The 27,914-nt window shown below is 37.7% G+C and overlaps 1 protein-coding gene across 1 annotated transcript; it reads left to right on the top strand.

Annotated features, from left to right (window-relative positions):
• Nucleotides 1-21,925: 21,925 nt before the first annotated feature.
• LOC110541573 (TLR adapter interacting with SLC15A4 on the lysosome-like) lies at nucleotides 21,926-25,798 on the top strand. Its single transcript, XM_021628296.2, has 2 exons — nucleotides 21,926-22,096; nucleotides 23,126-25,798. Exon 2 carries the CDS (start codon nucleotides 23,144-23,146, stop codon nucleotides 24,053-24,055), a length of 912 nt encoding a protein of 303 aa, XP_021483971.1. The 5' UTR covers nucleotides 21,926-22,096; nucleotides 23,126-23,143; the 3' UTR covers nucleotides 24,056-25,798.
• Nucleotides 25,799-27,914: the final 2,116 nt, after the last annotated feature.

Here is a 27,914-nt window from a genome sequence, read left to right as displayed (position 1 = left end):
TTTTTGGAATAGTTTGAAGAGAATTGGAGTTAGCTCTTCTTTGAAGGTCTTGTTGAATTCTGCACTGAATTCGTCTGGCTCTGGCTTTTTTTTTTTTTTGGAAGGGTGACATTTGATGACTGCTTTTATTTCCTTGGGGGATATAGGGCTATTTAAACTATTTACCTGATGTTGACATAATTTTGGTAAATGAAATCTATAAAAAATTGTCCCTTTCATTTAGAGTTTCCAATTTTGTGGTACATAGGCTTTTGTAGTAAGATCTAATGATTGTTTGGATTTCCTTGGTGTCTGTCATTATCACCCCCTTTTCATTTATGGTTTTGCTGATTTGGATAGTTTCTCTCTGCCTTTTAGTTATATGGGCTAAGGGTTTGTCTATCTTGTGGATTTTCTCAAAGAACCAGATCTTGGTCTCATTGATTCTTTGAATTGTTTTCTTTGTTTCTAATTCATTGATTTCAGCTCTGAGTTTGATTATTTCCAATCATCTATTCCTCTTGGGTGTATCTGCTTCTTTTTTTTCCTAGGGCTTTTAAGTGTACCATTAAGTTGCTTGTATGAGATGCCTCAAACTTCTTTCTGGAGGCACTTAGTGCTATGAACTTTCCTCTTAGCACTGCTTTCATTGTCTCCCATAAGTTGGGTAAGTTGTGGCTTCGTTTTCATTTAATTTTAGGAAGTCTCTAATTTCTTTTTGTGTTTCTTTCCTGACCAAGCTGTCATTGAGTAGAGAGTTGTTTAGTTTCCATGTATATGTAGATTGTTTGTTATTTCTGTTGTTGTTGAGGTCTAGTTTTAGGCCGTGGTGCTCTGATAGGATACGAGGGATTATTTCAAACTTCTTGTATCTGTTGAGGCTTGCTTTGTGCCCAATTATATGGTCAGTTTTGGAGAAGGTTCCAAGAGGTGCTGAAAACAAGGTATACTCTTTTGAGTTTGAGTGAAAAGTTCTGTAAACATCTGTTAGGTCCATTTGATTTAGGACCTTTGCAATTATCATTATTTCCCTATTTAATTCCATCTAAGTGATCTTTCCCTTGGTGAGAGTGGAGTGCTGAAGTCTCCCACTATTAATATATTAGGATTAATGTGTCCTTTAAGCCTTAATAATGTTTCATTTACCAATGCAAGTGCTCTTGTATTTAGGGCATAGATGTTCAGAACTGTGATCTCATCCTGATGGATTTTTGCTTTGATGAGAATGAAGTGCCCCGCCTCATCTTTTTTGATTAATTTTGGTTGAAAGTTTATTTTTGTTGTGGAATATTTTTCTTTCTCCATCTATGTTGATTGAAAGCTTCACTGGGTATAGTAGTCTGGGTTGGCATCTGTGGTCCCTTAGAGTCTGCGTGACATCTTCCCAGGCATTTCTGGCTTTCATAGTTTCTGTTGAGAAGTCTGGTGTGGTTCTGATAGGTCTACCTTCATATGTTACTTGGCCTTTTTCCCTTGCTGCTTTTAATCTTTTTACTTTGTTCTGTAGAATTAGTGTTTTGACTATTATGTGAAGTGAGAAGTTCCATTTCTGGTCTAGTCTATTTGGTGTGCTGTATGCCTCTTGTATGTTTATGGACATCTCTTTCTTTAAGTTGGGAAAGTTTTCTTCTATGATTTTCTTGAAAATATTTTCTGGACCTTGGAGCCTGGAATCTTCTTTTTTGTCTATTCTTATTATTCTTAGATTTTTACTTTTCATGGCGTCCTTGATTTCTTGGATGTTTTGTGTTTGGAACTTTTCTAATTTTACTTTTTCTTTGAGACATGTATCAATTTCTGCAATTGTATCTTCAGCGCCTGAGATTCACTCTTCCATTTCTTGTATTCTGTTGGTGATGCTTACCTTTGTGGCTTCTAATCTTTTCTCTAATTTCTCCAGCTCCGGGGTTTTCTCTGTTTGTGTTTTCTTTCTTTTTTTTTTTTTTCAATGCAGTTTATTCAGGAACCTTGAACAATCATCAGACCCTGGGGAAAGCCAGCCCACAGCTTATATAGCCTCTGGGTAGCCAACCCCAGCGTGCCACGTGGGCAATGCAGATAGGTCCACATACATGGAAGCAAGCCAGATCCTCAGCCTTATCCAAATGTGGAGTTGTTTGTGACAGAGAGCACTCACCATCGGGAAGGTGGAAGGCGGAAACCAGCTCCATCTTTAAGGCGCAGCATTACGAAGCTCTCTACAGTTCCCCCTTTTTGTTTTAGACACATCAGGCAAGAGTAGAGGTCTGATCTCTGATATTAGAAATAAATTGAGACTTTGTACCGATGTTCATTTAGGTGTCATCCACCCAAAGAGCATCAGACCCGTCCTATACCTTTTTCTCAGAGGCGGGACCTGGGGCATCAACCCGCATGCAATCAGACTTGCTCTTCTCTGGGTCAAAAGCAGCTGACCCTGAGTGCAGTGCTTAGCCTCGCATTCTGAGCATAACATTTTAGCTTTTTATGGTAGCCAACCATGCTTAGGGAGACTGTCCTGCTTCAATGGCTGTAAGGCCTGAATGATCATGGCTGCATTACTCTGTTGTGAGACTCTAATCTTGCATATACACCACAGGCAAACCAAGGAGACCAACACCAGAAGGCCTGCTAACGCTCCCATGCCCGCCCATTCCTTCAGATGATTCATGGCTGCAGCAATCCATGGTGATAATCCTGTGGCTAATCCTGCGTCCACTCTGGTAGAATTTACTGTGATAATGGCCACTCTCAGCTGCTCCATTGTAGTATCGAATTCTCCAGTCCAATTACCTAAAATATAGCTAGACAATTGTTTAGACAGATTTGCAGCACGGGAAAAATTCTCATGTTATATGCTAGTGACACAAAGTCCAGCATACTTCCATTGACAGCCAAGTTGAGCGATTTGCCATAGGGTATCAATTTGCTCCTGCACGAGGTTAATCCTCTGATTGAACACCATCAAGTCTCCTTTTAGTTGAGCATTAATTCCTTTTTGTACAACTAAGGCATGAGCTACATTGGCTAAAAGATTATTCAGGGTCTGAGCAGTCTGCACAGTATGACTCATGGCTAATGCCACGGTGGTAGCTCCAACAGCCGCCAATGAGATGGCAGTAACAGTGGTGGCTGTAGTTCCAAGATCCCTTTTCTGTCTGAAGAGAGTCATAGCGTGAGGGGCATCAACGGGTACAGGCACCCAGCGAGGCATGCGAGTAACCAGGGCATACCTAAATTCACTAGCATTCCAGCATTGGGCAAAAAAAGCAAGTATCATCACCACAATTACTTGGCTCTATCTGGCTAATAATGAATAAAAATGGGGGATATAAACAAACAGGTGTGGGCTTATAGGAAATATTATGAGAAGCCTTAACCCCCTCGTTGGAACATCTTGCATCAGTTCTAGAACTAGCAGTGGTGGTGTCCGAGGTCTGAGTAGGTTCAGGAGACCAATGCTCCCAGGGGCGAGACGTGCTCCATGTAAATTGACTAACTCCATTTTTTCCTCCACTTTTGAAAGTCATTTAAGGTTCTTAAATTATTTTTTCCCTTTTTTTTGGTAATTTTTGCTCAATTACACTTTATTCATTCTGCATCCCCCTATAAGCCCCTCCTTCCTCCCCTCCTAATCCCCCCTTCCCTCCTCCCTCTGCATGCATGACACTCCCCAAGTCCACTGATAGGGGAGGTTCTCCTCTCCTTTCTGATCTTAGTCCATCAGTTCACATCAAAAGTGGCTGCATTGTCCTCTACTATGGCCAGGTAAGGCTGCTCCCCCCCAGGGGGAGGTGATCAAAGAGCAGGCCAATCAGATTATGTCAGAGGCAGTCCCTCTTCACATTACTATGTAACCCAATTGGACTCTGAACTGCCCTGGGCTACATCTGTGCAGGGGTTCTGCGTTATCTCCAAGAATAGACCTTGGTTGGAGTATGAGTCTCTGGGAGGTTCCCTGTGTTCAAATTTTCTTGTTCTGTTGCTTTCCTTGTAGAGACCCTGTCCTCTCCAGCTCTTACTATTTCCCAGTTCTTACATAAAATTCCATTCACTCTGCCCAACAGTTGCCCATCAGGCTCAGCATCTGCTTTGATAGTCTGTAGGGCAGAGGCCCTCTGTGGTAGGTTCCTAGGTTGTTTCCTGTTTTCTTCTTCTTCTGATGTCCATCCTCTTTGCCTTTCCGGATGGGGATTGGACATTTTAGTTAGGGTCCTCTCTCTTGCTTAGTTTCTTTAGATGCACAGGTTATAGTGGGTTTGTCCTATGTTGTATGTCTATATGAGTGAGTATATACCATGTGTGTCTTTTTGCTTCTGGGACAACTCACTCAGGATGATCTTTTCCAGATCCCACCATTTATCTGCAAATTTCATGATTTCCTTATTTTTCATTGCTGAGTAATATTACATTGTGTAGATGTACCACAATTTCTGCATCCATTCTTCAGTTGAGGGGCATCTGGGTTGTTTCCAGCTTCTGGCTATTACAAATAAAGCTGCTACAAACATGGTTGAGAAAATGTCCTTTTTGTGTACTTGAGCCTCTTTTGGATATATGCCTAGGAGTGGTATGGCTGGATCATGGGGAAGCACTATTCCTCGTTGTCTGAGAAAGCACCAGATTGATTTCCAGAGTGGTTGTAGAAGTTTACATTCCCACCAGCAGTGGAGAAGGGTTCCCCTTTCTCCACAACCTCTCCAGTTTGTTAATATGTTGGACCACATTGATGGATTTCCTTATATTGAACCACCCCTGCATACCAGGGATGAAGCCTACTTGGTCATGGTGGATGATATCTTTAATGTGTTCTTGTATTCGGTTTGCGAGTATTTTGTTGAGTATTTTTGCATCAATGTTCATAAGGGAGATTGGCCTGAAGTTCTCTTTTTTTGTTGGGTCTTTGTGAGGTTTAGGTACCAAGGTGACTGTGGCTTGAAGAGAACTGGAGTTAGCTCTTTTTTGAATGTTTGTTAGAATTCTGCGCTGAAACCATCAGGTCCTGGGCTTTTTTTGGATGGGAGACTTTCGATGACTGCTTCTATTTCCTTGGGGGATATAGGACTATTTAATTGATTTACCTGGTCCTGATTTAGCTTTGGTAAGTGGAATCGATCAAGAAAATTGTCCATTTCATTTAAATTTTCAAATTTTGTTGCATATAGATTTTTGAAGTAAGTCCTAATGATTGATTGGATTTCCTCAGTGTCTGTAGTTATGTCCCCCTTTTCATTTCTGATTTTGTTGATTTGGATAGTGTCTCGCTGCCTTTTAGTTAGCTTGGCTATCTTGTTGATTTTCTCAAAGAACCAGCTCTTGGTTTCATTGATTCTTTGAATTGTTTTATTTGTTTCTAATTGATTGATTTCAGCCCTGAGTTTGATTATTTCCAGCCGTCTGCTCCTTCTTGGTGTGTCTGCTTCTTCTTTTTCTAGGGTTTTTAAGTGAGCCATTAAGTTGCTTGAATGTGCTGTCTCAAATTTCTTCTTGAAGGCACTTAAGTGCTATGAACTTTCCTCTTAGCACTGCTTTCATTGTGTCCCACAAGTTTGGGTATGTTGTGTCTTCATTTTCCTTGAGTTCTAGGAAGATTTTAATTTCTTTCTTTATTTCTTCCCTGACCCAGCTGTCTTTTAGTAGCAAGTTGTTCAGTTTCCATGTATGTGTAGGCTTTTTGCTATTTTTGTTGTTACTGAGGTCCAGCTTTATTCCATGGTGATCAGACAGGATACAAGGGATTATTTCAATCTTCTTCAATTTCTGTATATTGAACCACCCCTGCATACCTGGGATGAATCCTACTTGGTCATAGTGGCTGATATCTTTGATGTGTTCTTGTATTTAGTTTGCAAGTATTTTGCCTACAGATTGGGAAAGAATCTTCACCAATCCTTTATCTGACAGAGGGCTAATATCCAGTATTTATAAAGAACTAAAGAAGCTGAAAAGCAGCAAACCAAGTAATCCAATTAAACAAATGGGGAACAGAGCTAAACAGAAAATTCTCTGTAGAGGAATATCGAATGGCAGAGAAACACTTAAAGAAATGCTCAACATCATTAGCCATCAGGGAAATGCAAATCAAAATGACCCTGAGATTTCACCTTACACCCATCAGAATGGCCAAGATGAAAAACTCAAGTGACAACACATGCTGGAAAGGTTGAGGAGAAAGGGGAACCCCCCTCCACTGCTAGTGGGAATATAAACTTGTACAACCACTCTGGAAATCAATCTGGTGCTTTCTCAGACAACTAGGAATAGCGCTTCCTCAGGATCCAGCCATACCACTCCTAGGCCTATATCCAAAAGAGGCTCAAGTACACAATAAGGACATTTGATCAACCATGTTTGTAGCAGCTTTATTTGTAATAGCTACAAACTGGAAACAGCCCAGATGCCCCTCAACTGAAGATTGGATGGAGAAATTGTGGTACATCTACACAATGGAATATTACTCAGCAATGAAAAATATGGAAATCATGAAATTTGCAGGTAAATGGTGAGACCTGGAGAGGATCATCCTGAGTGGGCTGTCCCAGAAGCAGAAAGACACACAAGGTATATACTCACTCATATAGACATATAATATAGGATAAAAGTTCTAAAATCTATACATCTAAAGAAACTAATCAAGAGGGAGGACCCTGACTAAAATGCTCAATCTCCATCCCGAAAGGCAAAGAGGATGGACATCAAAAGAAGAAGATAACAGGAAACAACCTAGGAACCTGCCACAGAGGGCCTCTGAAAGGCTCTGCCCTGCAGACTATCAAAGCAGATGCTGAGACTTATGGCCAACTGTTGGGCAGAGTGCAGGGAATCTTATGTAAGAAGTGGGAAATAGTAAGAGCTGGAGAGGACAGGAACCCCACAAGGAGAGCAACAGAACCAGAAAATTTGAACACAGGGGTCTTCTCAGAGATTCATATGCCAACCAACTACCATGCATGGAGATAACCTTGAACTCCTGCACAGATACAGCCCATACCAGTTTATTGTCCAAGTGGGTTACATAGTAATGGGCAGAGGGACTGCCTCTGACATAATCTGATTGGCCTGCTCTTTGATCACTTCCTCCAGAGTGGGGAGCAGCCTTACTAAGCCACAGAAGATGAAAATGCAGCCATTCCTGATGAAATCTGATAGACTAAGATCAGAAGGTAGGAGAGGGGGACCTTGGCTATCAGTGGATGTGGGGAGGGGCATGGGTTAAGAAGGGAGAGGGAAGGTGGGATCAGAAGGGAGGGGCTTATGGTGGGATACAAAGTGAATAAAGTATAATTAATAAAAGTTAAATAAAAAACCAAGGGAGGTCCTTGGATGCCTTTACAGCAGTCCACAGACCTGGAAGGCCCATATATCCCCCAGCTGCTTCTGCAGAACTGGCAGGTCTTCCTCTGCTGACTCAGTTACCAAGCCTGAAGGCTCAGGCTTGGGACAATCACTGCAGCCTCTGTTGAGCAGGGAGGGCCATGCTTTGATCAGCCAGCACTGCTGGCTGCCTCTGCTGAGGAGGGAGGCCCATGCTTGTGACTAGAAGAAGTGTAGGGGGGCTGAATATTTGCCACTCTCAGTCCCTGGAGACACCTTAGGGTGACATGGATCTCAACTCATGTGTTGTCCCCTGTCAGCCAGGAATCCACAGTGTCCATGTTTTGGCTTCAGCTGGCCCTCCACTCACCAATTTTGGAGTTTTGTGTCCTGTGCCTTTCAGATATGGTGTGCACTGGTTACCACCATCTTGGATCTCCTCAGTTTGATTTTAATGTACAAAAAATCACCTGAAGTTGTCAGATCCCCTGGTGCTGGAGTTATAGGCGGTTGTAAGCTACTATGTGGGTGCTGGGAGCTGAATCCAGTTCCAGTTCCTCTGGAAGAGCAGCCAGCACAGTGAAGTGCTGAGCCATCCTCCAGCTCCCAATTTCTCTTGGGTTTTTGAGATAGTTTGTTTGTGTAACTGATGGGCAGTTTGGTTCTCATGTAGGTCCCCTAGCAACAAGGCTTGCATGGGTCATAGATGACACATGCTTTTGGATCACTTTCTCCTACCTCGGTTGCCTTATCTGGCCCCAAGAAAAGAGGATTACTAAGTCCTGATAGGATTTAGTGGACCAAGGTGGGTTTGTAAGGAGGGGCTCCCTTTTTCTGAGGAGAAGGGGAGGGGAGAAAGGGGGAAGACTTTGGGAGGATGGGACCTGAATGTGAAGAGAGAAGAGTTGTGATTGGAATGTAAAATGAATAAATGAATAGATTTATTTAAAAAATATGAACATAATCACCTGAATGATAAATAAAATCTATTAAGAATGGAAGTTACTATTTTCCCCCGTGTTTCCTTTGCAGGAGAATTTAGGACAAGACACAATGCTTTTGTATTTATTTTTATAAAACGTTACCATTTTTTTGTATGTAAACCTGTAATATAGTGACAAACATTTAAAAAATAAAGCAGAAAACAAACTGAAAATTGTACTAGAAGTCTCTTAAAGGCCTGTCGTTACTAGGAAATTTTTAAAAGCTTCATGTTAATAAATGCTAGCATGTTTTTCCCCCTTGCTCGAAAGTGTTCACAGTTGGATCTGAAGAGATGATATAGCAGCTAAAAATGGTTGCTGGCCTTTAAGAGGACACAGTTTTGGTTCCCAGTCCTCCAGTTGGCCATTCCCAGCACCCTGTAACTAGAGGAGCCTGACACCCTCTTCTGGTTTCTGTAGGCTCCCACACATGTATGTGGGTAGTACACACACATACACACACACAAGAAAGACAGAGAGAGAGAAAGAGAGAGAGGAGAGACAGAGATGGGTAGAAACACACAGAGATACAGAAAATCAAATCAAATCTTTAGATTGTTCACAATTTAAGGAATCACTTTTACTAAACATTGAAACAATATGAGCCTGTTAGTTTTGATGGTTACTCTAGTGGAACAGTTATAATAAAGTTAAGAGTAAATGATGGATTGATTTATCATTTATCACAACTTTTCATTTACTCCATCTTCAGAAACTTCAAAATGTCTTTGTCCTCCTTGGCATCTTGGAGAGTTATAAAATCCTAAAGAATGAAAGTATAGTTAATCAGTACTGACCATTCTTAATTACTAATTAAATTCGAGTGTTGCCTGCTAATTATTTTGGCAGACTTTTGCTAGCTAAGGAAGATGAATAATTTCCCCAGAATACCAGTTATTGTGTATTATAATGAATGATAAAAATATACCTAATTATCCCTCACCAGGAAGTGACAATCTTTTTTAGAATTAAATACCAGTTGTCTTGCTGTCAGAAACACAATTAAGTTATTCTGTAGATGAATAAACCTGGATTTCATACCTCATGCTTTGGTTTTTACCTACATATATGATTTTAAGTTATGAAATATAAAAATTAAAATGAGCATTCATTCATAGGTCCCAATATTCTTGGCCATTGAATATCTGAGGTGGAGCAGCCTTAGGAGAGTCAGACATAGTGAGAATCTCCTGCAGCACATAGTAAATAAAAGCTATATCTATAAACTCATACTTTACTTTGTAAGAGTCTAAAATGTTCATAACTTTATCTTATTTTTTTACCTAAATAGAAAAAACAGAGATAACAAGTTATTCATCAATTTGCCATAATACTTTTATGTTTTGTCTTCCCTATTCATTATGTTATGAAAGAGGAACAGCCATTATTGGTGGTAAGTTTGTTGTTAGACCATGTACATGTATATATATTATATATAGTTCATAGATCATATGCATTGATATATATTCATATATTTAAAGATGTAGAGCTGAACAAGACCACAGATTTTTTTTAAAAAAGATGTGTAGTAATTTAAGAAAACATACACATATATATGTGTTCAGTATATATATTGAAATGTTAGTACAATCAATACATACCAAACAATAACAAAGATGGCTATAGTAAGCAATATCTAGGCCAGCTTGGACCACATAGCGAGACCTTGTTTTGAAAAACAAACAAATTGTATATGTATATATTTACATATAGGAGAGGGAAAAATCAGTAATCAGAAATTAAATCAGGAAATAGAATGAAAAATCAAATATCTCATGGAACTAAGATATAAAGAGAGTAAATTGATAAAATTGTTAATATGTGTTATGTACTCGAATTACCCAATTTTTATCTTATACTAGCAGATTATTCCTAATATTTACCTTTCTTATAAAATACAGTGGCTTAACTAAAATTGTAATGGCTTGTTTTTTTCAACTTAATGTATATTGAAAAACTACAACACAAAGATTAGGTAAAGTTGAGGTTTCTTTGTTTATTTTTTCAATTGTATTTTTAGCTATCTATCTATCTATCTATCTATCTATCTATCTATCTATTTACTATAATTTATTCACATTGTATCCAGCTGTAACCCCCTCCCTCATCTCTTCCCAGTCACAGCTACTCTCCCAGTTTTCCCCCAATACCTCTTCTTTAGTCCACTGATAGGGCGAGGACCTTTACCTCTGCTATCTAACCCCAGTATATCAGGTCTCATCAAGGGCTGGCTGCATCATCTTCCTCTCTGGCCTGGCAAGGCTGCACTCACCCACCCCCCTCCCCAGGGTGAGGTGATCAAGGAGCCTGCCACTGAGTTCATGTCAGAGACAGCCCCTGTTCCCATTACTAGGGAACCCACTTGGAAACTGAGCAAAGGGTCTATGTCCTCTTCATGCATGATCCTTGGTTAGAATATCGAAGTCTGCAGGCTCCCCTGGGACCAAGTTTTTGGCTCTGTTGGTCTCCTTGTGGAGTTCCTGTCCCTCAAGGTATTTCTATCTATCTCTTCTTCTTTAAAGTTTAATCCACTCTGCCCAATGTTTGGCTATGAGTCTCAGTATCTCCTTCGATACGTTGATTGGTAGAGTCTTTCAGAGGACCCCTGTGGAAGGTGCCTGTTCTGTTCCTTGTTTTCTCCTACTTCCAATGTCTGCCTTGTTTGACCTTCTGAGTGAGGTTTCAGCCTCTTCGCTAGGGTCCTACTTGTTGTTTAGTTTCTTTAGGACAATATATGTCAATATTTTTATCCTATATAATATGGCTAATACACACATATAAGTGAGTATATACCTTGTGTGTCTTTCTGCTTCTAAGTTACCTCACTCAGGACGATCTTTTCTAGTTCCCACCACTTGCCTGAAAATCTCATGATTTCCTTGTTTTTAATTGTTGAGTAGTATTCCATTGTGTAGATGTACCACAATTTCGGTATCCATTTTTCAGTTGAGGGACATCTAGGTTGTTTCCAGATTTGGGGTATTATGAACAATGCTGCTATGAACATAGATGAGCAAATGTCCTTGTTGTATGGTTGATCATCTTTCAAATACATTCCCAGGAATGGTATAGCTAGATCTTGAGGTTAATACTCTCTTCACAAAAGTAAAGTCCAAGTGGATCAAATAACCTCAATATAAAACCAGACACACTAAGTCTGTTAGAAGAAAAAGTGGGGAAGATCCATGAACTCAATGGCACAGGACACAACTTCCTGAACAGAACACCAACAGCACAGTCTTTAAGATTAACAATAAATCATTGGGACCCCATGAAACTGAAAAGCTTCTGTAGAGCAAAGGACACCATCAACAGAACAAAATGCCAGCCTACAGACTTAGAAAAGCTCTTCACCAATCCTATATCTGACAGAGGGTTAATATCAAGAATATATAAAGAACTCAAAGAGTTAAACACCAACAAAACAAATAATCCAATTAAAAAACGTGGTACTGATTTAATAGCATATAAACAAACATAATGTTTTTTTTTTTTTTTTTTACCATATCTCTGTGGATGTCAAATTCTAATTCACTGTGAAGAAAGCTTCAATGTAACTAAGAATGCTGACAAAAGGCATTTCAATATATTATGTATATTTCTTACATGTACCACATTGTCCATGGTATGCATGCATAATACATAATATTATATATTTTACTCTACATTATTCAATAATGTGGTAAAATTTAATATTTTATATTTCTGTAAATTAGTTTCTTTTTATGTTATCTATGATAAGCTATCATTTGGATATAAAGACATTTCAAATAAGGTGTATATTCCAAAAAGCTGATTTTAAAATGCCATACCTATAAAAAGGTTCCATTGCTGGTGGGAATGTAAACTTGTACAACTATTTGGAAACCAATCTGGAGCTTGCTCAGACAATTAGGAATAGTGCTTTCTCAAGATTCAGCTATACCACTCTTAAGCATATATCCAAAATATTTTCAAGTATCCACAAGGTCATTTGCTCAACTATGTTCATAGCAGCTTTACTCATAATAGCTAGAATCTGGAAACAACTCAGATGTCCCTCAACTGAGGAATGGATACAGAAATTGTGGTACATTTACACAATGGAATACTAACCAGAATTAAAAACAAGGAAACGATGAAATTTGCAGGCAAATGGTAGGAACTAGAAAAGATCATCTTGAGTGTACCACAGAAGCAGAAAGACACACATGGTATATATTCACTTAAAAGTGAATATTATACATATAATATAGGGTAAACATACTAAAATCTGTACACCTAAGGAAGCTAAACAAGAAAGACGACCTGGGTAACGTGATCAATTCTCATTCAGAAAGGCAAATAGGATAGATATTGGAAAAAGGTGAAAACAAGGAACAAGACAGGAGCCTACCACAGAGAGCCTCTGAAAGACTCTACCCAGCAGGGTATTAAAGTGGATGCTGAGACTCATAGCCAAACTTTGGGAAGAGTACAGGGAACCCTATGAAAGAAGAGGGAGATAGAAAGACCTGGAGGGGGACACAAGCTCCAGTAGGAGAGCAACAAATTCAAAAGATCTGGGCACAGGGGCCTTTTCTGAGACTGATACCCTAATCAAGTACCATGAATGGATATAACCTAGAACCCCTGCACGGATATAGCTCATGGCAGCTCAGGCTCCAAGTGGGTTCCCTAGTAAAGTAAAGAGGGGCTGTCTCTGACATGATTTCAGTGACTGGCTCTTTGATCATCTCCACTTGAAGTGGAGAGGCAGGCTTACTGGGCCACAGAGGAAGACTATGAAAGACAGTACTGATGAGACCTGATAGGCTAGGGTCAGATGGAAGGGGAGGAGGTCTTCTCCTATTAGTGGACTGAGGATGGGGCATGGGAAAAAAATGAAGGAGGGTGGGATTGGGAGGGGAAGAGGGTGAGGCATAAAGCTGGGATACAAAGTGAATAAATTGTAATAAATAAAGTTATATTTTAAAAAGGTGATATACAAAAAAATAAATGGGTACAGAGCTAAACAGAGAATTCTCAACAGAGGAAAATGGAATGGCAGAGAAACAGTTAAGTAAATGTACAATGAACCTTAGTCATCTGGGAATTGCAAATCAAAATGACCCTGAGATTCCACCTTACATCCATCAGAATGGCTAATATAAAAAACTGAAGGAAGGATTCATAATGGAGAGGATGTGGAGAAAGAATTATCGTCCATTGATGGCAGAATTGAAACTTAAACAACCACTTTGGAAATCAATCTGGCATTTTCTCTGAAAATTAAGAACAGTCCTACCTCAAATAATACTTCTAATACTACATGTGAAAACAATTTGGGAACACCCAACCTCAACTTCTTGAAGTGGGATTTTTATAAAAATGCATGTCAATAAGCTGTTTGTTTGGTGTTCAGAAGTTGTAACTCAGTTATACATTAAAAAAAAAGACTAGTCTGAATTTTGGAGCATCTTTAGGGTACATGCCCAAGAATAGTATATCTGAGTCTTGAGGTGGCACTGTTCTTAGTTTTCTGAGGAAATGGCAGATTGATTTCTAAAGTGGTTGTACAGTTCACATTCCCAGCAGCAATGGAGGAGGGTTTCCCTTTCTCCACATCCTCTCCAGCATGTGTCCTCCCTTGAGTTTTTGAGCTTAGTCATTCTGATGGGTGTAAGTTGAAATCTCCGGTCATTTTTATTTGCATTTCCCTGATGACTAAGAAAATCAAGCATTTCTTCAAGAGTGTCTCTGTCATTCCTCTTTTGAGCATTCATTTTTTTTGTTCTATACCCCATATTTTTCTTTTTATATCTTTTATATTAGTTAGAGTTTATACACTTTGTAGCTGTAGCCCCCTCCCTCATTCCCTCCCAATCCCACCTTCCCTCCCTCATCTCCCATGCCTCTCTTCTAGTCCACTGATAGGAGAGGTCCTCCTCCATTTCCATCTGACCATAGCCTATCAGGTCTCATCAGGACTAGCAGAATTGTCTTCCTCTGTGGCCTGGTAAGGCTGCTCTCCCATCAGGAGGCAGTGATCAAAGAGCCAGCCACTGAGTTCATCTCAGAAACAACCCCTGTTCCCCTTACTAGGGAACCCACTTGGATACTGAGCTGCCATAGGCTACATCTGTTCAGGGATTCTAGGTTATCTCCATGCATGGTCCTTGCCTGGAGTATCAGTCTTTGAAAACACTGCTGGGCCCAGATTTCTCTGTTCTGTTGCTTTCCTTGTGGAGTTCCTGTACCCCTCCAGATCTTTCTATTTCCCCCTTCTTTCATAAGATTCCCTGTAGTCAGCCCAAAGTTGGGCTATGAGCCTTAGCATCTACTTTGATACCTTGTTGGCTAGAGTCTTTCAGAGGCCCTCTGTGGTAGGCTCCTGTCATGTTTCCTGTTTTCTCCCTCTTCTGATGTCCATCCCTTTCTGAGATCCTCTTTCTTGCTGAGCTTCATTAGGTGTACAGATTTTAGTATGTTTATCCCATATTATATGTTTAATATCTACTTTTAAGTGAGTGTATACCATGTGTGTCTTTCTGCTTCTGGGATACCTCACTCAGGATGATCTATTCTAGTTCCCACCATTTGCCTGAAAATTTCAAGATAGCCTTGTTTTTAATTGCCGAGTAGTATTCCATCATGTAAATGTACCACAATTTCTATATCCATTCCTCAGTTGAGGGACATCTGGGTTGTTTCCAGATCATAGCTAAGAACATGGTTGAGCAAATGTCCTTGTTGTGCACTTGAGCATATTTTCGATATATGCCTAGGCGTGGTATAGCTGAATCTTGTCACTTGAGTTTTTGATCTGAGCCATTGTTACGGGTGTAAGGTGAAATCTTAGGGTCATTTTGATTTTTATTTCCCTGACGACTAAGGATGTTTAGGATTTTTTAAGTGTTTCTCTGCAATTTTATATTCCTCTATTGAAAAGTCTCTGTTTAGCTCTGTTCCCCATTTTCTAATTGGAGTACTTGATTTGTTTTTTTAACTTCTTGAGTCCTTTATATTTTCTGGATGTTAGCCTTCTCTCAGGTGTAGGGTTGATGAAGATATTTTCCCAGCCTTTAGGCTGTCATTTTGTTCTGATGACAGTGTCCTTTGCTTCACAGGAGCTTTTCATTTTCATGAGGTCCCATTTATTGATTGTTGAACTTAGAGCCTGTGCTGTTGGTGTTCTGTTCAGGAAGTTGTCTCCTGTGCCAATGAGGTTCTTCCACAAGTTTTATTCTAACAGATTTAATGTATCTTGTTTTATGTTGAGGTGTTTGATTCAATCTGACTTTACTTTTGTGCAGAGTGATAAATATAGTTCTATTTGAATTTTTCCACATGTAGACATCTAGTTATACCAGCACCATTTTTTGAAGATGCTATCTTTTTTCCATTGTATGGTTTTGGCTTCTTTGTCAAAAATCAAGTACCTGTAGGTCAGTGGTTTTCTTTCTGAATCTTTGATTCGATTTCATTGATCCACCATCTGTCATGCCATTTTTGTTACTGTTGCTCTATAGTACATCTTGAGTTCAGGGATGAAGTTGCCTCCAGAAGATATTTTATTGTACCTTTTTGTTTTAGCTAATCTGGTTATCTTTGTTTGTTTTTCCATATGAAATTGAGAATTATTCTATATAGGTCTGTAAAGAATAGTGTTGGTATTTTGATGGTAATTGAATCAGTAGTTTGTTTTTGGTAAGGTGGCCATTTTCCCTATGTTAATCCTACTGACTCATGACCTTATGAGATCTTTCCGTTTTCTGATATCTTCTTCAATTTCTATCTTCAGAGACTTGAAGTTTATTCATACACATCTTTCACTTGCTTGGTTAGAGTCACACCAAGGTACTTAATGTTATTTGTTGTTATTATGAAGGATGTTGTTTCCCTAATTTTTTTCTGGACATTTGCTCAACTATGTGCATGGTAGCTTTGTTCGTAATAGCCAGAATCTGGAAACAACCTGGATGTCCTTGAACTGAAAAATGGAGTTTGAAATTGTGGTACATTTAAACAATGGAATACTACTCAGCAATTAAAAACAAGAAAATCATGACATTTGCAGGCAAGTGGTGGGAACTAGAAAAGATCATCCTGAGTGAGATAACTCAGAAGCAGAAAGACATACAGGGTACATAATATATTCACTTATAAGTGGATATTAGACATATTATATAGGATTAACATGCTAAAATTTATAGTCCTAAAGAAGTTAAACAACAAGGAGGACTCTAGGGAAGAGGTATAATCCTCTTTCAGAAGGGCATAAAGGATAGACAACAGAAGTGGAACAAGACAGGGAACAGGACAGGAGCCTTCCACAGGGGTCCTCTGAAAGCGTCTACCTAGCAGAGTATCTAAGCAGATGTTGAGACTCATAGCCAAACTTTAGGCAGAGTGCAGGGAATCTTATGGAAGCTGGGGACTGTAGGGAAGGGATAAAAAGACCTGTAGAGGACAGGAGCTTCACAAGGAGACCAACAGAGCCAAAAAATCTGTTCCCTAGTGGTCACGAAGAGATTGATGAATCAACCAATAACCATACATTGAGCGGACCTAGACCCCTTCTCAAGTGTAACCTATGCAGCTCAGACTCCACATTGGTTCTCTAGTAAGGGGAGCAGGGGCAGGCTCTGGCATGAACTTGGTGCCTGCTCTTTGATCACCTCTGCCTGGCAAGGTGGCCTAACTAGGCCACAAAGAAAGATGATCCAGACAGTCCTGATGAGGCCTGATATGCTAGGGTCAGACAGTAGGGGAGGAGGATATCTCCTATCAGTGGACTAGAAAAGGGAGTGTAAAAAGTTTGAGATCAGGAGGAGATGAGGGAGGGGGCTTTAACCAGGATATAAAATGAATAAATTGTAATAATAATAATAATAATAATAATAAATAGAACACTAAAAAATGCTTGTCTGTATGTAAAGGACATCAAAGAAATTTCTAAAAGTCCAAAATTCAGAATTTCCACTTTCTTACTGTGCTTTTGAAATTGCAAAATATGTTGCATTAGACTTGAGTCATCTTTCATAGAATGTTTATAAACCTTTCCAGACAAACCCGTTAAGAGAACAGTTGCATAGAACAGTGATATTCTGTACATGATTCACAGATTGGCAGCATCAACATCACTTCCACTTCAAATGTACAGTTTTAGAGATGCTGAGGGTTGTACCAGGAAAAATCTGGTTTAGCAACCCTGCCACATGATGGTTATGCAACACTTTGAGTGTCATATATCAGGAGTTTAGTGTTTTGCATTCTTTGTGGTTCTTACTTAAAATTGTTTCCTTTTTACAGATTGTTACACCCAATTACATATGCCACTTGTTTTATTTTTATGTTGTTATTTATTTTTTTCTTCTTTTACTTTTTTTGAGACAGGGTTTCACTGTGTAGCCTTGGATGTCCTGGCCTTACTGTGTAGACCAGGCTGGCCTTGACCTCACTGGGATGCACCTTCTTCTGCTCCCAAGTACTGAGATTACAGGCATATACCATGAGGCCAGGCTTGTTGTTTTTTAAAGTAGTGAAATATTTTATAATATACTCTCTGTAAAAATGCTTTTCTTTGTGCAAAAAGACAAATCTACTTGACAAGGTCTTACAAAAGCTATCTCTTTTTTCTAGGCAGAGATAAAAGCTTATTCTTATGTTCAAATACAGTGTATGGCATGCAGCAAGGATGTGGTGAATAAAATATTGCTTGTCATAAAAGTGAACTTTTTAATTTAATAATTAAATTTTTAATTGCAAGGACAATACAAGCTGGATTTTGAAGATAACATGATAAAAGAGTATGTAACATACTAACATTCATGACTATTACATTTTGCAATGACAATTTGATTACTTTGTATTAAATAAATATACTAAAATTAATCTCACGTTCTCTTTTAAGTGACTCAATACATTTTAAATTACATAGATAGCTCTTGTTTTGTTTCTATTGGGCAGTGCTGTTCTATAATACTTCCTAAATATTGCTGAAAATAATTCATCTAAACTTTAATTTCTGTAAGACATATGTGACCTACGCAAATATACCAACTTATTAGACATAGACAATTAGCCCTTTTATGGGTTGCTTAGTCTTCTTTGGGGATTTTGGCCATACACTATCTTTTTTTTCCCTGTCCCACCCTAAATGGAGTTCACTCTTTCTTGTACACTTGAAATTTTGACAAAATTATTAGATTAATTAAGATAGTTGGGTTCAAGATACCAGAAATTTCCAACATCAGTCAATTCTTAAAGCACAACATGAACATGAGAATTAACGACCATTTTCGTAGGTCCTTTGCATATCTCACTTTCATCCAACATGGGAAAATTAAGTAAAATAAAATAATATTTTGAAAAGGCAGAAAGGGAGCTGGATTGTTATAGCTCACACCTTTATTCCCCACACTCAGGGAAGCAGAGGCAGGAGGATTGCTGTGAGCTTGATGCTGCCTGGTCTGCAAAGAGAATCTAAGACAGCCAATGCTACAAAGATAAACCCTGTTTTGAAAAAAACAAAAAACAAAAACAAAACCAAAACAAGAACAACAAAAAAGGGTAGAAAGGGCATAATAATCTTAGCAAAATGTTGAAGTCCCTAAGTATAGTGTTTTTATTCTAATCCCATTTTGTTGCCTTCCTCCAGCTGAGGTGCTTCTTAACCAACCTGCTTAGAGCCTGACATGCTGGCATAATAAACTTTAATGGTACTCATGGTTTCCAATCTGCAGTTACTCTTCAAATATAATGAGTCTGAACAGGGAGCCTAGCTAAGCCTTACTTTCTTTGTGAGGGTTGCTAAGGGCCTGCACTCAGGATTGGCTAAAGAGCAAGTGCCCCTTGTGGAGCTTCTGTGTCCATTCTGAGGAAAGCTCCTGCCTAGTGACTAGAGGGCAGAAAGGCCCACTCACATGCTCTGAGAGTCTGTACTCTCTAGAGTAACACACACTAGCTAACACCTTACTAGGCAGCCCATCAGCCTAGTGCTGCGGAAAAACAAATGCACTCTACAGGGCAGCTAACCCTTTCCTCTTCGCTGGTTAGGAAGGGAGGCCAGTTGCTTTTATGCTGGCCACCACTGCCTTCTTCGGAGCAGGGACAAGGGAGAAAAGTCATTAAGATACAGTGTGGCATGTGAAGAAAAGAGACAAACATGTGTTGCCTTAGTGTGTAAGAACAGTACAAACAGATCCAGGCAGGACATTAAGAAAGTAGCAACAGTTCCTCCACTCTTAACACAGGAAAGTTCTCTTTTCCTCTCTCTCACCGTGCTCCCTTGTTGAAACCTGCTTTGCAGTTTCCCCTTCCCTTCTTGTGGTCAACCTTTCAATTTGTGCAATAGTCCCTGCCCATCCTGGTACTTCCTCTTCTCCCCCAGTCCCTCTGTGTAAAATGTCTGTTTCCTCTTAGTTCATTTTTTTTTCAGTGTGTAGTTTCTAGTTACAAATTTTTATTATTAAAACTATTTATAATTATATATCTAACCAGTGTGAAGGTGCGTGCATTAATTATATATCTGTGCATTTGTGCCTGTCTGAAGGTGGAAATGCAACCCCTAGAGGCCTGGAGTTACAGTCAATCAGTTGGGAGCCCCCCAGACATTGATGTTGGGAATCAAACTCTGGTCCTCTTGAAGACTGGTACACACTGTTAAACAGCCATCTCCCCAATCCCTAGTTTATTTTCAAGTTGTGGAAGATACTGATACTCTTTGTATTTTGAAGAGTTTGCCAAAGGTGGCTCTATAATCAGAGTTAAGGTCTTAAATACAGTATCCTGATTCTTTTGATAAGACTTGTATTATTGTATTACATGGCTCTACCATGTATAATGCTGTATAAAATTGCAGATAATCATAGCTTGAAGGCTTGCTGTGATGATTAAATAAAAAATATGTATTACATGCATCTCTACCATGTGAGATGCAGCTCACATATATAATGATTGCCTAGTGTTTCTAAGGTCCTGGGTTTATGGCTAGCACTACATATAGCAACACAAATCTGTAATGCCAGCATCAGGAGGAGATAGAAGCAGGATGATGAGAAGTTTGAGGCCATGCTTAGATGCATAGAGAATTACAGCTGGCATACATGAGATCTACTCTTGAAGGAGAAAGAGAGACAAGAGAGGGGTTGAGGGAGCGGGAGAGGGAACAGGGAGAGGAAGGAGAAGGGCATGAAGTGGGGAGAGAGACAGAAAGAGAGGGAGGGAGACGAGCAAGAGCACAGAGCAAGAGCACCAGAGGGAGAGAGAGAGAGAGAGAGAGAGAGAGAGAGAGAGAGAGAGATTTAGATAGAGAGAGAGTGAGACAGAGACAGAGACAGAGAGAGAGAGAGAGAGAGAGAGAAAGAAATTAGGGCACTCAGATGAATTTGGTGAAATTTCATTTTTGTTAAAATGAGGATGATGATACCTATCTAACAACCTAATTTTAAAGATTAAATACGTGAAGGAGTGTGGGTTCACTGTAGGTTGTTCATAAAATCAGTATTATGGATGATAGATGCTAGACTCTGCAAAGTTCTAGTGGTGACAGCAATGGAGAAGACAAAATATTTGTCTTCAGGGAACTGAGGGAGAATTCATAAGATAAACAAAATGCAGATAAAATCAAACCATACTATGTGAGTCAGGGCAGGATTCCAGGAATAACAGAGCTTAACAAACTTGAGGCATCTAAAGCACTAGGAAAACATGAGAATAAAGCATTTTATGGTAGAAGGGACAGTCATGAATGCCACATTTGAGGAATGTGCAGGTTGTAAATGTGTTTACCAAAGATGATCATAGATGGTAAGAGTGAGCATTTATTGAAATGCACGGCAAGGACACAGCTGATCACAAGGCTTGGGAGGATGTGGGAGGCTGCTTGCAACTGAGAGAGAAGTTCCTGATCTTATCTCAAGTGCCGTTAGTATAATTTTCATATCTAAATATATAGGTGGGAATCTTCCTGTGTTTTTAGTTGTAATTATTTAAAGAGTAACATTTTTTTTTTTTGAGACTGGTCATTTTAGTTCAGTTACCACTGGTCAGTAAAAGTTAGGCTCCAAATATTTACATAAAACATCATGAGTCAGTGATACTAGGCTCCAAGCAGATGGCAGGGTTGTTAAAATATGATGATTTCTGGCTTTTTTGTCTCTGAGTTAAGAAATTTGATTACTGGAGAGTTAGGGCACATGGTGTGAACTCACAAACTCACAGCAGATGTGGTTACCTGTATAAGACCTGCACATCAAGCCAGTCAACATTCTAACATGGAGGGCAGAGTGGCTAATGCCCCCTCCACAATAACTGAAAATCTATTGACAGTTAGTGGCTTCTATGGGAAGGGAAGGACAGTTTTTTAAAAGGGTGCAACCCTTGAAAAATTAATAAAAGTAATTTTTAAAGAAATAATTTATTATGTTATGGGTGTATTGCAATTTATTTAATCTTTTCTTTTTGATGCCCATTTTGTTTATTTCAGATAAATAATTTTTACAAAAGATGCTGAGACTGTTCCACATTTGTCCTGCTTAAAAGTGAAAATAACCTCATCTCTGTCTTTACGTACATTATGAACTCTATTGCTGTTAACATTTTCCTACTCACTGTCATTGGGAACTTTTAAGATCCTCTTTCGGTACATGGTCATTACCATACCACACATGTGACCAGCCCACATCATTTTCCTATGAGTGCTTCAGTCCTGGCGTATGACTGGAAAGCAGAACCAATTTATGTGATTAAAATTGTCGTTCTTTTTAAAGATGTAGGCAGAAGCTGAGACACAAACCAGACAGAAAGGACTTTTTCTGACTTTTGGCTGTTGGCATCTCAGAAGACCAAATCTTTGGGTATCTTGATATCTGGAAAAAGTAAGTCTAAATTCTTACTTAGTTGGTTTTGTGTTGTTTTAATTTCTTCTCAATTCTTTCAAACATTAAAAAATGGATTTCCTGGAAACATGTATAATATATACCATTATATATATGTATATCATATAATTATATATTATATACGGTATAATATATATTATGAGATGAAAGCTGTATCTTGAATAAAGGCGAATAATCTTTTGCATTATTACAGAGTTTCTTTTTATTTTGCTACGTAAGAGGCAGGTTTCACTATTTAGCCCAGACTGACCTTGAATTTATGATTGTATTGCCTCAGCCTGCTGAGTGCTGAGATTACAGGTGTGAATCATCATGCCTGGCTTTTTGAATAGAGTTTATATGGAAATTGGAAACTCTTCGAATTGTATTAATAAATGATGTTAAAGCATGAAATAATTGAATAAGGAAGGAAGATTTGCATCCAAAGGAAAAAAAAAGAAAAAAGAAAACGAAAGAGTTAAAAAGAAAGGGGAAAGAAAAAGTAGTAAAATTGAGAGACCTACAATATTGAAATAATAGTCATGATTAGAGTTTTTATTTTCAGAAAAATTTCATGATTGTATGTCTTTATTTTAAGTGGACTTTAAAACAGTAAAAGTCTAGGCATTTCAGTAATTTCTATATAAGTAGTAAAAACAGTTGAACATAGAGAGTTCCACATGTCCCCAAGTTTGTAATTTGTAAACCCTTACAAACCCTTTTAAACCCTTACTGTATTACACCGTACACCTTACATGTGTACTGTATAATAGTCTCATAATATTCCGATGCAGAAGGCAGGGGGTTATATACTATAATTTAACTGTTGAGAAAATTGAGAGCCAGAAATAAGTAAATTCTCCATTGTCTAACAGTGATAAAGAAATCAAAGTATTTCTAGTCTCACTCTCTATTCATTAAGCAACAGTTCTTCCCTAAAATATGGTTCATGTAGGAGACAAATTTTTATGTTTCATCTTAGTTTCAATTGCCCTAATTATCTATTTTATAATTTTTTCATATTTTTAGAAGAATTTGTCTAAGAATATGCTTGGAGAAGCCTTCCTAACTGAATTCCTTTACAAAGAACAGAAACATGTAAACTTTTACAAACCAGTAAGATGTAAGAAGACATCAAATGATGCAAAGGGAAATTGTGAGAATAAGCTTTTAGATATGAAGGGCAATTCACCTCCCCCTTTTAAGACTGGAAATCAAGAGAAAGTTATAGAAGGAAGTCTAACCAAACAAGAAAATTATACAACTCAATTGAAATCTGGGGATGAACTACATGCTGCAAAATTCAAAAGTACAGCTCTTCCAGGAAATGTATCCATTGCATTGCCCATTCCAAAGAGGGGACATGATGAAACACAACTGGATTTATATCGATCCTGGTCATGTACAAGTATTTGCCAGAATTATCCTGACCTACAGATAGGAGGTGACCATGTTAGAAACATGTATGACTCTGGCTGCTTTGTGGAACACACCCATGATGATGTTTGCAATGGTCCTCTTTTACTTTCGGTGGATATACCATTGGGCCACTCTACTAAAATTGAGCCTCCAGAGAAAACCTCTACCTCAAAATTATTAAATGGTGATGAAATACGAGAAAAAAGCATGCTATTACATAAGCAACCTCTCTCTAATTCTATGCTTAACAGTTACATGGAAAAAAAGGTGGAAGAACTTTACAAACAGTTTTTGGAAGAAAGTCTTACCAGGTGCCTCTCCATAACCAACCTCATGGCTTCTAATATACTGATGAATAATGTCAATCAAATTAGCCTTCAAATCTCTCAAGAGCAGAACATAGAGTCATCCAAAGCCCGAGAAGCCCTCCTCCACTCTTTAGCACTATGTAATTTTCTAAATGTTTCCCACAGAAACAGTTCTGAATTAAGCACTCCTAACTTGCAAATATCCAGCCAGATTAGTCGGAAACTTGTATGACATTTATAGTAGGAATCAAATAAAGATTGGGTACATTGAGTAAGAGACTACAATAAAAATTATGTTCTCTTGTTTTTCATGTCTCATTGAGTTTCCTCTGCTTTTGTGACTTTTTTGAGAAATTATTTTGGTACATTTGAATTCTTGTGGAAGATAAGTAAGATTTATGACCAATTATGTTTTCTTTTTGTTTTGATACCTCTGGTATTTACTGTGTTCAAATTGGTGTGCTCTGTATGTATATATTATCACTAAGATTTTTTTTTTTTACCACAAAAGTGGTATGAGGAAGGAGTCTGTAATTCTAAGCTACTGAAGCTGCCAAAGGAGCTGTATCAGAAATGTGTACAGGTATATAATCAGTGTTTAAATAACCTTATTATTTGTGATACAAAAGACCATTTACACTGACAATCAGAATAGCCTGAAGGAGTTTTTCCATGTACAAAGACCATTTTCATATGTAGGTTGTGAGAACCTATAAAAAGAAAAATAAGATTTAGGGGAAATTTGTAAGAGACATAGAGAAAAAGATTAAGAAAAAATGAAGAATTTATTGGTTCCATTTGAATTAAACTTGATATTTTAAACTCTACTTGCACAAGGATTAGCTCTTTCTGTCACTGTGCTATGCCTGGTTGTTTTTAATGCTTAGAGGAAGGAAGGTGCACAGGTTATGTGACTGAAGTGTATAGCGAACCACAATACACTTCTGAGATTCTCTTGGCAATGTTTTACAATATTCAGATTTTATACAATTATGATCTTGACTTAAAAGAAAAGCAAATGTATAAAGTTTTAAAGTTAAATTACATTAACATGATACATCTTATAAAATGTTGTGTTTTATTACCAAAATAGAAACAAGACCTCATGATTCACAGCTCGCATTTCTCCTATGAATAGTGAAATGATTGTTACATACTATTGCTTGTAAAAGAGTGCTGTGGACTTATGTTGTAAAATTATTTTGAATGTATTATATATTAGTAAGTATTTTTGTATCAATAATCTCCTCTGAATAAGTACTTCTTTATTAAATTCTATAGTATGAAACAATTCAATGTCTTCATATTTTGTTATTTTAAATCACATTTGCATTTCTGTAGCTTCAACTTTTATGATATAATAGTAGCTAAAGAAATGATCTTGCTTAACTCTTCATTACTCTTATCCTTGTCATCATCTGTTATATTTTTCCAATCAGTTTCAATCACTCAGATGTTTGATTACAAAAAGACAATGAACAAAAATTTTGAAAAAACTGAATTACTGTCATGCGAAGACTGAAAATATTGTATATGTTGTCTATTGTTTGATTTTAACATTTCAATGCAGATTATTTGCATGAAAATGCATTATATTAAAATTTATACTTTTCAAATTGAATAAGATATATTTAGACAGCACTGTTGTCAACAATTTTCTTAGGTAGAGTTATATGTATTAATATTGCATTTATGCAGCAGATGTAGGCATAATGTTGGGATTATATAGTAGTATATAAAATTAAGCTAGTATCAAATTTAAAAGTGCATTTATAACTTCTGATTTTAAAATTCTACTTTATTGTGCTTATTTTTCAGTTTCATCAAAATGTCCATTATATGCTGATGCTCAAATGATTAAAATGACCTAAAATTAATGCAATAATTAAATAAAGAAAATGATACATGGTGTGCTGCTTTATTGTGACCTCATATCTGCTTTCTTCAGTGTTTGAATAAAATATTCATATATGCATATGATTTTGCAGTTTGCATTTAAATAGACTTCATATCATTTTTCATTATGGGTATCACGCATATGACAATGCCCTCTGTTTGAAAGCATATATTTGAAATATGTGGAATAATCAATTTCTGTCTCCTTGTTCCAGGTATATAAAGTACTAATTTGTGTTTCTGTGGAAATTGACAGTATATGTGATTCAACAGATAGGGACAATCACCATGTTTCATGACAGGGAATAATTTTAGGAAGTTAAGAATGATTCCTAATTTTTATGTGCTTGTATAGATCAGTGTAATTTATACTCATCTGTGGATATTTGTTACCAGTTTTAGGGCCCAGAAAAGGCTTTACCCAATCTTGGGTTAATTTGTCTTCCAGGAAAGTCTGGAACAGTAATCATAATGGATAGAGTTTATCCCAGATTCTTAGCCAAAGAAGCCATTTCCCCTGAAGTTCCTAATATTGAAACTAACATTGAATTAAAATGGCACATTCAATTAATATAGCATTATTAACTAATGTAGGATTGGATGAAGAATGAAAGGTGAGTTTGGTAGAAATTATTATGGTAGAATAAACTGAAATAATTGTGTAGTAAGGTGCACAATTGTTTTTAGTACAAACAGGAAGGAAAGAAATCAGCCAGTTAAATATAAAATGATTTAACAGCTACACATGAATGAAAACTGTGAAAATGGAAAAATTATTTGTAAGTAAAATGAGAGAGGAGTATTGTCTAACAACTTATCATAATATTAAAACTGATATAATTATCATCTTAAAAGTACCTGCATATAGTTTGGAACTTTAGATCTCTAATCACATTGCTGTGTGTTTTTCTTCAGGGGCTAGTAGTCTTTCGGCTTTTGTGTATGTGGTATCCAGACCTATATAAGTCTAGGCAAGTTCTCTTCAACCGAGTCACATCTCTATCTCCAAAATGGTATTATTATATCTTGATTTCATAGTTGTAAACGTGCAACATCACATTACAATTTTACAAAACAGCCTTTAAATAAGTATTGCTAATAATATCTCTAAACTGATGAGAACCAAATCAAGGCATACTTACTCCAGCTTCAAAACTACTGAATCACTGTTATGAATACCTAGGTTCTTCAATTGTTCTGTAATTTTTCCTTAAAACCGAGAAATTGGTAGCTCACAGACTTGTGATCTTGTTCTTGCTTTCACTTCCTTACTTCACAAATTAAGGTAGTTTTTATCGTGTGAAGCATCAGTTGTCAGTGAATTTGTTTTTACTGGAGAGTTAGAGACTCATGGATAGGCTATTTCCTGAACTTCATCTCTCTATAATTACAATTTCTAGTACACAGACTTTGAGAAAAATTGAAAAAGTTAAAGAAAAAGGTCAGACTCCTAAGAACTTATCTGGTTCTTATCCTTTCCTTTAAGGGTTCAAATCTACTTTATTATATATGTAGAATGCTCTTGTAGGATTTTCATTAGATGACAAATAGCAGCAGGACATTTTCACCACATAGTGGTTAGCATTTTCCTTTAGGCAAGGCTTTCTATCTTAAGGCTCAGGAGGATGGAGTTAGATGGCTTTCGTGAGTACAAGACAACAATATCAACAGCATTTTTCCTCTAGAGGACAAATAAACAAGATATTACATGCCCTAAGAAGATAATTGTTTTCTATATAAATCTTGCTTTCAAGTCTTCCAGAATAATTCCCTGAACTATTGCTTCTAGCCACCAAACACTATCATGTTATCCTCATGCTGAGAATAAACTTTGACACATTATGTATGTTGTAGATTTATTCAGCTTGGGGGGGGGCATTTTTTTCTAATAGAAAAACCACTGAGGAACGGACGGTTGTGTTTTCGAGACAAGGTTTCTCTGTGTAGCCTCAGATGTCCTAGACTCGCTCTGTAGACCCGAGTGGCCTGGAACTCACAAGAGATTAGACTGTCTGCCTTTGCCTCCCCAAGTGATGAGATTATAGGCTACCAATGGGGAATGTTTTAATTGTTTTGACCTAGTAGTTTTGAGGAAATAATTAAATGGGAAATATAAAATGAAAAATGGAAATAATATTGATATGCAACATATACAGACCCTGCATAAGAAAGAAGAAAATATCCTACCAATCAAT

This window comes from Meriones unguiculatus, chromosome X, assembly GCF_030254825.1.
Source record: "Meriones unguiculatus strain TT.TT164.6M chromosome X, Bangor_MerUng_6.1, whole genome shotgun sequence".
NCBI classification, from domain to species: Eukaryota; Metazoa; Chordata; class Mammalia; order Rodentia; family Muridae; genus Meriones; species Meriones unguiculatus.
The sequence above is the reverse complement of the archived record's forward strand: the minus strand, read 5'-3'. Positions and strand labels throughout refer to the sequence as shown.